We start from the raw sequence: 15,161 nt of genomic DNA, 5'->3' as shown, positions 1-15,161 counted from the left end.
GCTTCTTCGTTATAAATAAATAAATGAACCAGTGTCGTTTTCTTGCTTTTATTTGGTCGCTAATACGAAGGCCTTTGAGATAGAGCACCGCTTTTCTTCTCCGGGAGACATAACGCGACTAGCTGTTGCTCGACTGTAAAAAAAACTGTCCTGCTTCCTACAGTAATATCATCGTTATAAAACAAGTCAGCTTTTGAATAAAAAATGTCAAGAAACGGCGTTTTAGATCATTCACCACGCTTAAATCGAAACCTATTTGAAACTAGGCAACATTAAAAATCAAAAACGAAGGAGGCTTTTAGACAAATAAACCAACCTTGGAAGTTGTTTAAAATGTCAAAAAAGTATAGGACCTCAAAAGAAAAAAATATTGTACAAATCCGGTAGGCCCTGCTTCTTTTTGGCCGGTGTTTTAAAAAGAAAGGTTAATCCACACCTCGCAGAATGCAGCTGTTTACTGAAAGTCTTAACTTTTTTGAGTGATTAAAAGTAAAGAGATGGCCGGAGAAAATACTATTTGACAGACGAACATTGAAGTTAAGCCTTTCGTCTTTTATTTTGCATGGACGCCTTTGTATACGCAGCAAGACCAAAAAAATATATTCAAAGTGGCACTACCTTGACTGTGCAATCACAGTGGCAAATCGCGTCGGCGCAGTTCACAAACAAAATAGAAATAGAGCGTGGCATTTTTTAAACAACAAAATGCGTTTTCTAGGCATATATTTGACTGGATGATAAACTAACATAAAACGATCTTACAGCGAGAGCTATTTTCACTTTAACATTCACAAGCTAATCCTTGTCAGCATTTTGGTGAATTCATTAAACTTTAAACCAGGGGATGCACAGTCCTCACATGTAAGTTAGATTTCTGGATGCGGGTTGAGTACACAATAATTTAAGCTAGGTATGTCTGATATTTGACATTTCAACCCGGTACAGACATTTTGGACGATTGGTATCGTGATCCTATAACAATGACGTCATTAGCATGCTTAAACAAACAAAATGCGATTAACTTTCAAAGAATTTTTTTTTGTAGATTGTCAAGGCAAAATTTGATTTTGCGTTAAGGAGTAAGGTTGTTAAAGCACAATTTTTTGATGAATTTACCTTACGAAGTAGAAATTGCTGTATTGGATAGCAAATCATGGCTAAACTACGTATATTGTTATGATTAGCGTTCGGTAACAATACTACCATAGTAACGTGCGAGTATCAATGTTACTACTTGTACTTGCCATTTGGTATCGGCTCCGATCCGACTATATATATCGGAATTCAAGCCATTTAATCAATTTACAACGGGATGAGGGTTTACCAGGCCCAACCCACGCACTGTCGGAGAAAGAACGGCATAGTTCCTATAATAAGGCAACTTTTAACTAACAGGAAACAAACGGGGCACATTGAAGAGTAATTGCGCATATAGTCGGAACTTTAGGGATGTGAAATAAACAGCATATTTACCACTAGAGTTTGAACAAAGCGGCTTAGGAAGAACCACGATCCTGTACCAGCGATCAAAAAAAGAAAATAAGCGCCTTTTACGCCTTGCAATAGTACATTGCGTGGCCAAAATTAACTAAAAGAAAAGCATTTTTGAAGTTAGTCCGCTTGCACAAACAATGACTTTTCCGTTTTCGACACAACAGATGCAAAGCCTCGGAAGTCTCTCGATTGAGTTGAAAAACTAACATTTCGCCGTTCAATCGTCTGAAACGGCTTCTTCCAAAATCGCGTCCTTTGCAGGAGACTCGGCGATGATGCGCCGTTTGACCGACGGGAAAGCCCCGTCGCCGTCGGCGGTGACGATCGACGCCGTGACGTTATCGTCGTCGTCTGTGACGTCGCAGTCGCCAGGCCTCCCGGCGAGGTTGGACTCGGCGGTGACCACGTGGTCGACCGAAGGTGCTCGCATCGAACGTTCCCTGGGGGAAAAATGTGTTTTTTGCGTTGTTACCTGTAGCTGGAGAAATAGGTTTTTCGGTAAAAATGTTAAAAGGTTTAATATTTCGCAACTTAGGTTAAATCCTGTAGTTTTTTTCATTATATACTTAATATGCGTCGAATAATTTGCCTTTTTTGTCTTGTTTTTAAATGCTCAGCTGAAGAGCAGTTTTAGTACCAGGGAGTCGAAATTGGGCGTACAAAACAATTTTGGATAATTGCATTTATTTTATAGACCTACAATCGCCTAATATTAAAATTAATAAAAAAGTCATAAAAAACAAAATGAAAAAAAGTATACCTAAAAACCTAAATAAAGTTTAAGAACTTGATTTTGCTTCAAGCAAGTCAGTTATTCTAGATTGAACTTATAAGGAGAAAGCACTTAACGTTCGCAGGCGCTCTGTAACTATTTTATTTGACCCCTATCGGCGGAGTCGACTAGAGACTCGAGTAAGACCACGTAAAACAACAGAGACTGATATGAAACCATGTATTGCGCGTGGATTAATTATGACAGCCATATTAGTGGATTGCAGAATTCGCCTTAATTTAGTTACGTAATTTGGCGGAATGCAGACTGTAGAGTCTGATCCGGAGTAGGGCTAGGGAGTCGGACTCTGGTTATTTTTAACCGACTCCGCAGCCCCGCACAAAACCAACCTTGCGGGAGTTGTGAGTTTTAAGCCGCCGTGCTTGCTTGTTGGCGTGACCTTACTGGACTTCTTGGTAGCGTCGTCTCCCCGTTGCGTCATATCCTCTTCCGGTTCCACGGGCCGGACGTGGGACACCAGAATGGTTTTATTGCCGCGCTAAGCAAAACACAGCCCATTAACAGAATTTAAAATAAATTTTCTCTAACCTGATTGCACGGAAGTCGTCGCAGTAAATATAACAGGTTTGTTTTTCTTGAATACCGCATCTTTTTCTTTTTAAAGATACTTATAACGGTTGGGTAAAAAACAGGACAACTATGGAAAATGTAGGGTTGTGTAGAAAGAAGTTAAGCAGCATAATGTTACTAAACACGCGTTTTTCGCGCATGCTGCACCAGGTTAATTAGATGCCAAAATGTCCAATTCCATGTACACACAGTAAATGTATGTAACCAATAAAACGACCATTAAATACTAAATTAGTAATCTGGCACACCATAAACCAGGGGTTCTTAAACTTTCTTTGTCGCAGAAGAACCCTAATTTTTTTTGGCCTCGCGTGGACCACAGTAGGCAAAAAGAAAATGACGTCATAAATTTACGGCACAATAGAAATAGACCAAACATGTGAACGTGAAATGGAGTCTTGATACATTCATTGCAAAGCCGTTTTATTTTTTAATAATCTGTTTTCTTTGATAAGTTTATTACTTCTTAATTTCACATATACACTAATATTTTAAGTATGCTTTTATGGACCCCTTAAAACTAGTTCATAGACCCCAAAGGGGTCCATGGACCCCAGTTTAAGAACCTCTGCCATAAACACAAACGAAAACTACAGCACCTTAATCTTTGGTAAATCGACGGTTGTACCTGTTCGAATGGGTCGACTACCGACAGCTTGGGCCCGCTCAGTTTGATTGACGCGTTCGCCTGGGCCACGTCATCGCGGATGAACTTGCACGCTTGACCGACCATGACGATACTGCCGAACACCTTGACCAGTACGAGACTGGGAGGGGAAAATAGGGTTTTTTAGCGATCAAAGCAAATTTGCTAGCTCACGCATTCCTAGAATGATAAGTGGCAAACTACTTAAATGTTTACAATAGTTGTTAAAGTAAAGATGCGCTATATAGTACACAAATTTTCAATAAAAAAACCTGAAAATATTTAAATAACGTATACGTGTAAAATTTAATCTCTGACACCTCAACTTTTTCAAATATTTAACAATACATTTTGAGCGATATTCATATTAAAGGTCAGTTAAGCCTTCATACTGTGGTGAGTTTTCTATTTGACATATTTACCTTTATTCATAATCAATCAGACCCCTTTCAAGTTTAGGGGCGAGAAGACTAACACAAAAGGCACACGACTACTTCAACCAAACATTGAAGTGCAGTGGGCCATAGGCTTAATAATAAGATCAAGGCTTCGTGCTTGGTTTTGTATACTGGGTTGCTTTATATTGCGTGGAATAGGCGCACTTAATCATAAAAGTAGGCTTCGTTTAAACTGAATTAACGAATGCCAGTGAGCTGTGTTTGACAAAATTCTGCACAACGCATTAAACTTTAAAACAAATCGGGTGCTTCACTTATCGATATGCCACCCTAACACTTACACCAAGTATCCCATAAAAATAACGAGGAATCCAGCGGCTCCGTGGAAATCAACGGAAATTCGGGTGACGTGAAACATCTAATAAGATAAAATAACATTTAAAACTGAAGTTGCAGGTACTTAACTTGGCTACATTGCATTAAAGGCAAATTAGGTTCTTTGCATGTAAAATCCTAGAACAGAATTATTGAAAACATGAAAAAGAGCGTTACAGACCCGACTTATCCACATCAGCTGACAGGACAGAAAAAGTGTGCAAGCCGTAGGTATTGGTGGCCTACTTTCCTAGTATTCGAAAGTTTCGAAGTTAGCCTATAGTAGCCTATTAATTCTTTATCATCTAGTGTCCGTAACATTATTTCGCGATGATAGCTATTTTAGTTACGGTAATTGGCAACATCCTTATCTCTTAGTAACTTCATTGTTACATCATAACTGATATAATTTACTACTCGTTTTAAAAAAATAGAAACATTATTGGGGGTAAATCTGATATTCATCTTTGTTAAAAGGGAGAAGGTTAAGAACCCCTGGTCTAGACTCACCTGGTGTTTTTTAGATTGCGAACCTAAAACCTTTAGTATAAGACGCAAATAAAAACTAGTAACAATATTTTACTGTAGAAGGTATAATAAGGTTCACCAGGAGTCTATCTATGCATATTTAATGCTGAAAGTTAGCGAAATCAGTGGCAAATATATCCTTTGCCTAACGCAAACATAGAATAACTTTTTTTAGGTGGATTTACCAAGACGGCCAACGGCAGTGGAATGAATCCCAAGCGTCTTGACACAATATCGCAGTGGTCGGTAATGGAGCCCATCTGACGACTAGTGGCCACATCATAGGCGAAAGTAGCCCGGTATTCCTTGTACGACTCGATAGGCAAGTGATTGAACTTGAGAACGAAGGCGTGCTTGAACCAATCGACTGTGAGAACATGAACAAGACAATAAAGTATTGACTTCACACATATTGATTTATACCAGGAGTCGACTATATTATAATATGGCCATCCATTTTTAACCACCGGATCCGCCAACTTTTATGCAAACTGGGCACGGGGACATTTCCGCTATTTTTTAGGTACTTTATCAATACGTAAATGGAAAAAATATTTACCGTTAAGCGCGAATTTCATTCATACATCTAGCATTGGAATAAAGTGTGCATCATCTGAAACTCTACAAAAAAAAAAAAAAAAAAAAATCTACAAAAAAAAAGTTTGCCAACTTCTAAATGCATTTTTTTGCGGTTTGCTGAATGACGCCATGTGGACTCATATTTCAAACCAAACACGCGCATTTTTTCAACACTTTCTTGCTTTCTTCTTCAACATAATTATTTAGACCCTTTACAATTACAGAAAAATCCGAGTAACAGTTGCTATCTTAAAATGATTAAAAACACCCCTTTTAAAAGAAGAGTTGAAATTTATTATATCCAGATGAGACTTTTCTGAGTTTAGCTTTGGTATGCTAAAAGAAAAAGGTCTCTGTTCCCATAATATAAACTCGTAAAATATTTTACAACAGTTTGGTCTTTGAGAAGAAATGTAAACCACACAACACATGTTATACCATTTTAGGACAAGGTCCCATTTTTGTTTAGATGGAGTTAATTTATTGCCCATCTAATGTGTCGCCAAACAACAGAATAACGTGAATAACAAATAAGAATTCACCCTAACTTTTTATTGGCGCATTATTTATACACTCAATCATTTAACTTTATCCTTCCATTCATTTAGTGCTTTCGAATGAACAAACGAACAACCTAATTGCTTACCAACATACTCGGAGCCAATCAATGCGGCAATGTTGGGCAGAAGTTCCATGCAGTGCTCGTAGTTCCATGCGTATTGCTGCATGTTGCGCAGCAAGACAACCAGCATCAGCATGTAGTAGTGGAAACGCTCGCGAATGTCTGAACACGAAATCTGGCAAACACATAATCAGGTCCTACGGCTGCCTTCAACTATTTAACTTTCAGATAAAAACGGGTTTCGGACAAAACTAGGTGACAAGGTGAATTTAAACAGGTCCCTTCAAATGGCATTAAAACTTAAAAGTAAAACTTAACTAAACAAAGTATTTTTGTAATAATAAATAATAATATCATTTCAGAATTGTTGATGTTTTAGCCCATAAAAATTAAATGAGTAATGTGAAACAACCAAGAAGACGATTTAGTCAAGTCGATTACTGCAAATATTATGAGTCAAGAGTCAGTAATTAATCTGCATTTTTTCCTAGTTGTTTCTTTTAAGATTAGTAAGTAATACTATGTTATAAAATAAGTAATACTATGTCATATTTACAAAAAGGAAGAAATAAACTTAACAAGTTAAACAAACCTGAAAGAGATTGTTTTTGTCAAACTTTTTAAACACTGTTCCCTTTATCTCAACAAAGTTGTTTGCCATCATAATGGTTAGAAGAACTTTATTGTGTGAGTTAAACGCCACATTGAGGGTAGTGGCTTGAAACAACACCAGCACCGCATGTCCAACTGACAAGTGTTTAAAGGGCCATTAAGAAAACAAAAGCTTATCGAAAAACACATTTTAATGATAGCAAATTATATTTATCTTATTCCCAAAACTAACTTTAGTGCCTTTATTCTGTTGTCATTTGATAAAATGCTCCTAAATACTGAATACAAGTAAACAAGAAAAAATAATGCAAAAATAGAAGGATACAGACATAAATGATGGCAAGCATGAGATGGAGTAACAATTTAAAACTGTCTCTCATGCTGCTTTTGTATTCGGTAGCTGTCAAGAACATGGCATCAAGGATGTCTTGGCCGAATGAAGAAAACAATCTATCAGCAACCTGCAATACATTAATCATTTATACAGTTAATAAGTTTGAATATTCTGTGTGGATAAAAATACTTATATTACATTTGTGTTAAATATGTTAGCCAGAAATCTTTATCATGAATTCTGATAAACTTAACTTCTGTCAATTGTACTTTAGCCAAAGCTGAGGCACAAAAGTATAAGCAGAGTGATGTATACATACACAATGGCAAATTATAAGGAATATGATTGCTAATAATCAATAACCATGGTAAATCACTTACCTCCAACATGTTGAAGATAATATAGAGCTTCATGAGGGTCTGTGCTCTTACCAAGTGATAAATAAATGATATGTCGATGTAAGAAAAGAAGTAAGCGCAAGAAACAAAAATAATTCCCTTCAGTAAATCGCATCGCTGAGCAGGATCCAGACCTGATCGACTGGAAACAAATTAAATGCAATTAATATTATGTTTTTATATAAACTACTTATCTGATAATATCGGTGAATTCTTTAACTTGGTAAAACTAAAAGTGGGAAGACAAAATCGTAAAATGCATAACACATGTTTTTAGTTACTGATCTGATAACATTTAAATAAACTTACAGTTAAGCCTTAGGCAACTTTAACATATAAAATTCGCATAAATATTATATTAAATATATATATATGTATAATACTAACTCAGTCTCTAAAAAAAAGTGTTAAGTATTCTATGAATTTGTCTTCCCCCATTTTAGTTTTACCAAGTTAAATTATTAAACGATAATATCTTAAAACATATGTTTTTTTTAGGCATGAGTACATAGGGAAAAAACTTAATCCAATCAATAACTAAAAACAAAATAATTTTGCACCTTTGTAGCCAGCAAAATGGTGCCAATAGCAGCTTGGCTAAAGCAAATAAAATCCGCAACGGAAGAAATGTAAACACATACAAAAATACATCAAGGCACAAAAACAGACCATAGATCATCATCTGAAAGCACATCATATTAAATATGTAAACAACAAATCAATACAAGTTTAAAAATCCGTATATACCTTTTCAATTTCATAAGGTTGTTTCAAAAATGTATAAACTCTTTCCCTTCTTTCCGTATATCTCTCATTATTTTCATCCATAAAATATCCATGAGTTAATTCTTGGGTGAAATACTGGCGAAAGGATATCCCTATAAAGCAAGGTTGGTAAACCTTTGTTCCAAAATAAACCACCAAGAGAGAGTCAAATATTCCAATAGAAAATAAATAAAATAGATGAATTGTAGCCGCACAATAATGGTATTTCAAGTAAAAACATCTTTCCCAAACAGAACTGTTGTTGATTTAGTCAAAATTCAAAGAAAAATAAATTAATAGGGCAAGTCAAGTGATTGACAACTTAAAATATAAGCCAGTCTATTAGCTTATGTTGAACAAATTTAGCATGAAACAAAAACAATAAAAATTAATGACACCAAGCAACTTAAAAGTATTAGAAAAAAGTGAATTGAAATGTTACTTAAAAACCAACAAAAATGATTCGAGTCATGTTATTTGACATAGATTTTGAAATCAATTTATTAGAAAAACAATGACGAAGTTCACACAGCCTCCGCGGTTAATGTCATGATAAAAAACCTTCAATTAAAAAAAGGAAGTCGCTATTTGCCTGCCAGATAGGAAACTTTGGATATCCCGAGATGGAGATGTTTAAGCAGCCTAAAATAGGGTGGCTGAAATGCGTTAAATTTAAATTCGCATTGTTGAAATATCAATTATTGTAAAGTCTGTGCCACTTTAAATGAATTGCTTCTAAAAACGGTAACGTTAAACCAATATTAAGCAAATTTATTTTGGAAACACTAACAACAATCTAAATTCTAAAACATACTTTTTAAACGGCTAGTATATCAATTAAGCGTGTCATTCAACTGCAATACGATAAACAAACCTGGAGGCTTTTTTGGTTTCATCATGGAAGCAAATGGAAGTAGTTGAAGACAACAAGCTAATACTCACTTATTAGTAATTAGTTAAGCATCCATAGGCAAAATCGGTTTTAGTTATTTGGTCAAAATAAAAACAATCTGTTATTAGTTATTACACGAAGAACAAAAATAGACGACATTTTATGTCTGCATTTATATTTTTATATATTTTTTTATTTGTATAAGCACTTTTTTTTAATACATATGCAAAATCTACAAATAAAAATAATTTCTAAATACACAAACCTAGCAGACATCTCTCATATTACACTGAAAAATCAAAAGTTTTTGTTTTGTGTTGTACTCCTTACACGTCTCACTTTTGTAAACAAATTTTTCCCAAAGGGTCTTTCCCGTATGTTTGTTTTTTTCGTAGATTTGTTTTTCTAACAATTTTTACTGACGTTGTTCTCTTTTAGTAGTTTCACAACCGCGGGGCAGCGTTTGTTGCCTAGCATCACTTACATCATAAAAGTACCGATTTAAATTACGGTGGCGTCCCTTTACGTGAATATTGCGCCTGGGGCACAACTTTTTTTGTATATACCGGTTTTAGAATTCCAGAGCCGAAACCTAAAAATATTTTGCAATTAAAAAACTGCTGCAACGGCTGCAAACCAGTTCATTTGTTATAAATGGACTACAAGAAAAATAACGCTATTGACATGTAGGAGGCTTGTGCAGTGTGCAAATATTTACTCATGTTTGATATTACTTGTTTATGCTTTTCGTGTAATATTTTCCCGAACAATGCTATTGTCTGATTGTAAAAAAAATGAGTTAGTTTCTAATGTTAGCAAGTAAAAATCATAGTTAAAAACATGAGTAAAAACAGGATCAGACGTTTTGTTTAAAGGATGAAATATATTTTCCTTTAAACAAAACGTCTGATCCTGTTTTTACTCATGTTTTTAACTATGAGTTTTACTTGTTAATATACGCGTCAGCGGAGCAGTGATCGACTGGCTAAAACCTGCCGCCGATGGTTTTCGATTCTATAAAGATACACCCTATTGTTTCTAATGTTAGCTATCTCTTCAACTCAATTAGGAGTCAATTAGGGTTGATATAATGCAGTCCACTTATAATTATGTAAATATTTTGTGTTTTGTGGTATTTATTGTGTTTATCGTGCTGTGCATCATGAAAGTTGTCAGCTTATTTGTGAGAAAAACAAAACCAAACACCCAAGAGGTATTTATCTGTTCGTAAAAACTTTCTATTTCTTCAATCTATCTTTTTTCATTAAAATCCAACCATTATTGCAGAAGGAACTGAAAATCAATGGAGTTACTAAGTCTCTACCAAGGAGACAAAAGCAACCTAAAAATCCTAAAAAAGGTAGAATGAGAAGTGGTTCATTTTTTGAAATATTAGAAAAAAATAACGCTTTGGAAAACTTGTGAAATAATGATTTAAAGTAAATAGTCACTTTAAATAAGAAAACAAATACAAATCTTTGTGGTGATCAATAAACTAGGATACCTCTTAAAACTATAAACGTCAGTAGACATTAATCAACAACTGGAAGTATATTGGTTAACTGGCTATTCATTTTTCATAGAGGTAAATCAAAAACCAGCTAAACATCATGATGCAAAAAGTATTAAAAGAAAGAAGAGAGCGAGAAGTAAAGAAAATGTCAACAATTCTGGAACAGGTTTTTTACCTTATTTAGCTAAAATCCATTATAAAAGTTTAACAATTAATTTGTTTTTATCTACACAAACATAATGTAAATATTTGTTTCAGAATACTCCGATCATGCTAGTGAATATGATGAGTCAGATGAAGGATGGATTCCTGTAAGATGTTTTTGTTATTATTTGTACAAATAATTTAGATACAAAAATGCAGTAGCTTAAATGCACAAACCAAACTTAAAAACCAAAACTTTAACATTTTTTGCATTCAAAAGGAATCTATTAAAATTGTAACAAAAATTATTTATATCTTGCTCTCTGACAGTTTGTTAGTTTTTCAACAATATGTAAGTGTTGTTTTGCCACTTGTTATTTGTTTAGTAAATTACATTGGTCAAATAATAAACTTATGTAAAGGTACAACAGTATGTAAATGGATTTTATATCAGAAAAAATGCCGCCCAACTTTTCAATTTTAAAGCTATTGTTTCTGCTGGTCTTTTTTGTTATATTGCAAAGGTAAAATACAAAGGTGATATTTTTGTGGTATTGTCATGAAATATAAGCGCTTTTATAGGTTGAAGCAAAAGTTCGTTTGCGAAAGAACAGAAAAGACAACAGAGAACTGGCAAAGGTTAGTTTGGTATAACTATATCATTTAGCATTTTTATTGATTTATTAGATGTGCCTAAATTTTATACAAAAATACAGAGAACAAGTCCAAGAAAACTTTCTTTGCAATCACCACTGTCTAGAAAAAAATTAGGGAGACGCCAATCTGGCAACCGCAGAAATCCACCATTTCCAACCAGTGGTAGCATGCCGTTTGTTGATCCACCCGAAAATGCAACTTATAGGGAGGTGACTATTGACGATGGTTGTCATGAACTAGAACACTGGGGTTGCAAAATGCAAATTCCAGCTGGTGCTGTAACATCTGTACAGCAAATCCAACTCAGACACTGGCAAAGGCATGAGGTAAGGGCAATATTATCATACCTGCACGCTTTATCCCTTGTAAGTCAATAACAGATTATTACGAATTTAGTTTTTGCCATAGAGGCCGACTGTTTGTTTTTTTAATTTGTTGTAAATATGGCGTCAGATAATTCTCACTGAAAAGGTCATTTCATATGCGGATTAAGATGTACTTACCTTTTAATATGCAACAAATTGGGAATTTTTTGCATATTAGGGAATGCCCCTTAATGTCCCGATCGGTATCGTTTTAACAAAGAATGGCTTTAAAGGTATCTTTGTAAACTTCCATTTTTAACTATCGCAACTACTGAAGTAGTAAGAAGTTATAAAAACAACGTTGGGTAATTATCATACTATGTGCGTATGGGCTTTTTTGCCACTTGCGTTGGATAAAATTCTTACACAACTTTTCTGTCATTTACATGTTAACATAATCACGAAATATATGTTTTCGTTAAACTATTTTATTTAACTTTAACTATATGTAACGGTAAATTTTTTCTCGCTTTGTGCGTATATTCTTCGTTTCAGACTATGTTTTACATTATGGCATGACAGTGTTTTGGCCATCGAGGGGCAGTGTCACCATAAAACAAATATCCTGAATCCGTCACTGTTTTCGTAGTGGGCCTCCAATAGCTTTGAAAAGAGTAATTTGGGCCGCGGTCAATTGACACGACTTATTTTCTCTCAACCGCATTTTGTATTTTAGCTGACTTGGCACACTGCTTGGCGCACGTGTTACGCTAATTGTGGATCTTCGTTTAGTAATGCAGGTTGCGAAAAACGTGCTTATAATTAAGCGTGATCCCATACACGAAAAATACAATTCTGCTAAAGTCAATCACACATACTTCACTGCCTTAGTTTAGTTTTTCGCCTGCAGTTAACAATTGCATACTGAGCGGTTTCGACGCAGGTGTTTGCTTTGTGTTCGGTTTTGCTGGACGTTAATTGGCTGTTTCTGAATATTTTTTTATGACGTCATTACAATCACTATTTTATCACGTCACCCAGCCACTGCTTTATGGCGACATTATTCATTTAAGTCAGACGGAAAATAGGGGAATTCCTTAAGTTGGAATTTCGGGACCCCCCTTGATTTTGTGGATACTTCAAACACAGTCGACGGACTTCGTAAAAATCCCGTAGGATTTTTTTAATAGTAAGTAAACTGTATAAATATGGCCGAGAAATTTTTGGGGGGACAAAGGTTTCTGTTGTCGGCGCTCGCCATAGTTAATAAAACGTAATAGTTGGTTTACTAACAGTCGTAATTTTTGCGAAAATGGGGTCCCAAATCGTAATACAGTAATTTATTTGAAGATTGGATATTGTTTAGGGGGGCCTGAGAACTCAAGTTTATGCTATACCAGCTGTTTTCTAAAAAGTGTTCTAGAACTTGTCTAAAAAGTTTTGCCTTGTGGACCCTTTGCAATTATTTAATATTTCGCGGCTCTATACAAATTGAAGGGTCAGTTGACCCATGTTTCTTGTAGTACACTAGTGTAGTCACGATTATTTATAATGTAACAACTTTCTAACTAATGCGAACGATTCGCTGATAGCAGGTAGTACAGCATAATAGATGCTTTATGACGCTACAAGAGACATATAAAAACACGCTAGATAATCAAATAATAAAGCATAACTAAAGACTTATATTGATGACAGATAATGTTTAAAACATACACTAATGTTTAGAAACATTCACTTAAGCTTTAAAAAAAATCTTTAAAAACATAAAGACTAAATCCCCGTGCGTACCTTCTGAAACTGCCACCGCGGTGCTAGACGCTTTATGTAAAAAAAGGATATTTTAATTATTGTAGGCTCCTTTCAATGTCACCAAAATTTTGCTATACCTACACTATATTTGCTACTAGCCAAACTTGAAGATTATTTCTAAAAATGTTTAAAGTGTGAAATAACTTTTTAGAAACTGCCGGATGGAAATTTTGCTGTGACCCCAACTATTCAGTGCACTCCGTGTGGCCTATTTTTCAACTCTCCCATTCAAATCACACTTCCTATTTCATATCACCCTGAACTCGATCCTGCCTATATCAGGGTACGTGTGATATGTAAACCAGTAAATTTGATTTGTAAACGATTCTTGCTTTAAGCAGATCGAGGAAAGTTTAGATCACTTAAACTGGCACCCACTGAAAACCACCCAAGTTACAAAAGACCAACGGAGTTTACAATTTGAATCCCTTCATTTTTCCAGGTGTGTTTATGCTTGGTATCAATTTGCTTATATTTAAAGGAACATTTAAGACTTTTCGGGCCATAAATATTTAACTAGATTTATTTTTTCTCAGGAATTAAATTTTAATACTTTCAGGGTAAATTATTTTTTTCTCACTTGTTTATTTGTTTAACCCAATGTAGATTCCGAGGTGTATCTATTCCCAATAAAACCATGGTGTCCACTGTGTACCTCCGCCGCAGTTGGACAAATCACAATCCAAACCAATATATCCTAATTTGGTGCGTTCATGATGATACTAGTCCACTGTCATCAAGAGTCAAAACAGACATGGAAAACTGTGATTGTTATTGCAACGACTGCATTATTCATTCTGAATTGTTCTCCGCTCCGTAAGAACCTACCCAGCAGATACTACTTATTCAAATAATGTGCTAGATTGTATTAAAATAAGTACACTATTTTAAAAGCGAAAATTTAGTAAAAATTACTTGCTTTAAGGCAGGGGTGGGCAACGTGCGGCCCGCGGGCCGCATGCGACCCTTTTCCATTTTTTGTGCGGCCCTTCACCTTCCTTCTGCTATTTTTCCGTAATTAAGGCTATTTGAGTGTGCACCATCTTGAGACTTTTGCTCTTTTAGTTTCCTATTTGAAGTGCGATGTGACCCATAGGCGACACCGCTACTACACTAATGCAATTGAACTCGAATGGGAAGCATCTATTACAAAACAATCTTCATTCATAAAGTTTTCCTTGTGTCACGTTATTATGATAAAGAATTGTTTTGCAACAATTACACTTGTCTGGTACGGTCAAGGTGTAACTGACTTTTGCCACGCATATTGACTGAGATGCTATATTTATCAGCTGGTTTTGAATTAAGGCTGTTAATTAAATTGTACTGAGCCGATCCGTACGAGAAAGGCGTCATTGGAATTGCAGGAAAAGTTATTTCCAACATGTGTGTCTGCTATGACATTTCTTATCCGCTTGTATTTGTGTTTTAGTAAAAGCTGAAAATATGGATTAGTGCTTATTTGATGTGCGGCCCTTCTGTAATCATTATATTTCCTAACTGGCCCTTGTGTTAAAAAGGTTGCCGACCCCTGCTTTAAGGGGTTTAAAATTTTGCTACTACTATAAATTAGTTATATATTTTTTAATTTCACATCAAAGTAATCTTGTTTTTTCTTGCAGTCACAACAGTGTTGTTACACTGAAGATTTTATCTGGAGGTTTGATAGTCCTACCACAAAATATCACCTTGGATATTTCAAGCAATCAAGTGTATAGAAAGCC

At 35.1% G+C, this 15,161-nt stretch overlaps 1 protein-coding gene and 1 long non-coding RNA gene across 3 annotated transcripts; one reads left to right on the top strand and one right to left on the bottom strand.

The window, feature by feature from the left end:
- Positions 1–1,245: 1,245 nt before the first annotated feature.
- Positions 1,246–9,336, bottom strand: LOC146163699 (transmembrane anterior posterior transformation protein 1 homolog). Of its 2 annotated transcripts, none has more exons than XM_083381799.1 (12): positions 9,272–9,336; positions 8,097–8,227; positions 7,910–8,031; positions 7,332–7,491; positions 6,943–7,078; positions 6,598–6,752; positions 6,030–6,180; positions 4,990–5,171; positions 4,243–4,319; positions 3,486–3,624; positions 2,617–2,765; positions 1,246–1,934 (listed from the first exon to the last, which is right to left on the bottom strand). In XM_083381799.1, exons 2-12 carry the CDS (start codon positions 8,175–8,177, stop codon positions 1,712–1,714), a joined length of 1,575 nt encoding a protein of 524 aa, XP_083237925.1. In that variant the 5' UTR covers positions 8,178–8,227; positions 9,272–9,336; the 3' UTR covers positions 1,246–1,711. The 2 variants fall into 2 exon arrangements, with proteins under 2 accessions (XP_083237925.1, XP_083237924.1); XM_083381798.1 differs by lacking the exon at positions 9,272–9,336 and adding an exon at positions 8,989–9,100.
- Positions 9,337–10,601: 1,265 nt separating this feature from the next.
- On the top strand, positions 10,602–11,640 carry LOC146163698 (uncharacterized). The gene is made up of 4 exons (XR_014494594.1): positions 10,602–10,685; positions 10,778–10,830; positions 11,246–11,302; positions 11,380–11,640. It is a non-coding gene; the product is annotated as an uncharacterized LOC146163698 (long non-coding RNA).
- Positions 11,641–15,161: the final 3,521 nt, after the last annotated feature.

The sequence above is a fragment of the Ascidiella aspersa genome, chromosome 2 (genome assembly GCF_963924565.1).
Source record: "Ascidiella aspersa chromosome 2, kaAscAspe10.2, whole genome shotgun sequence".
In the NCBI taxonomy this organism is placed as follows: domain Eukaryota; kingdom Metazoa; phylum Chordata; class Ascidiacea; order Phlebobranchia; family Ascidiidae; genus Ascidiella; species Ascidiella aspersa.
The sequence above is the reverse complement of the archived record's forward strand: the minus strand, read 5'-3'. Positions and strand labels throughout refer to the sequence as shown.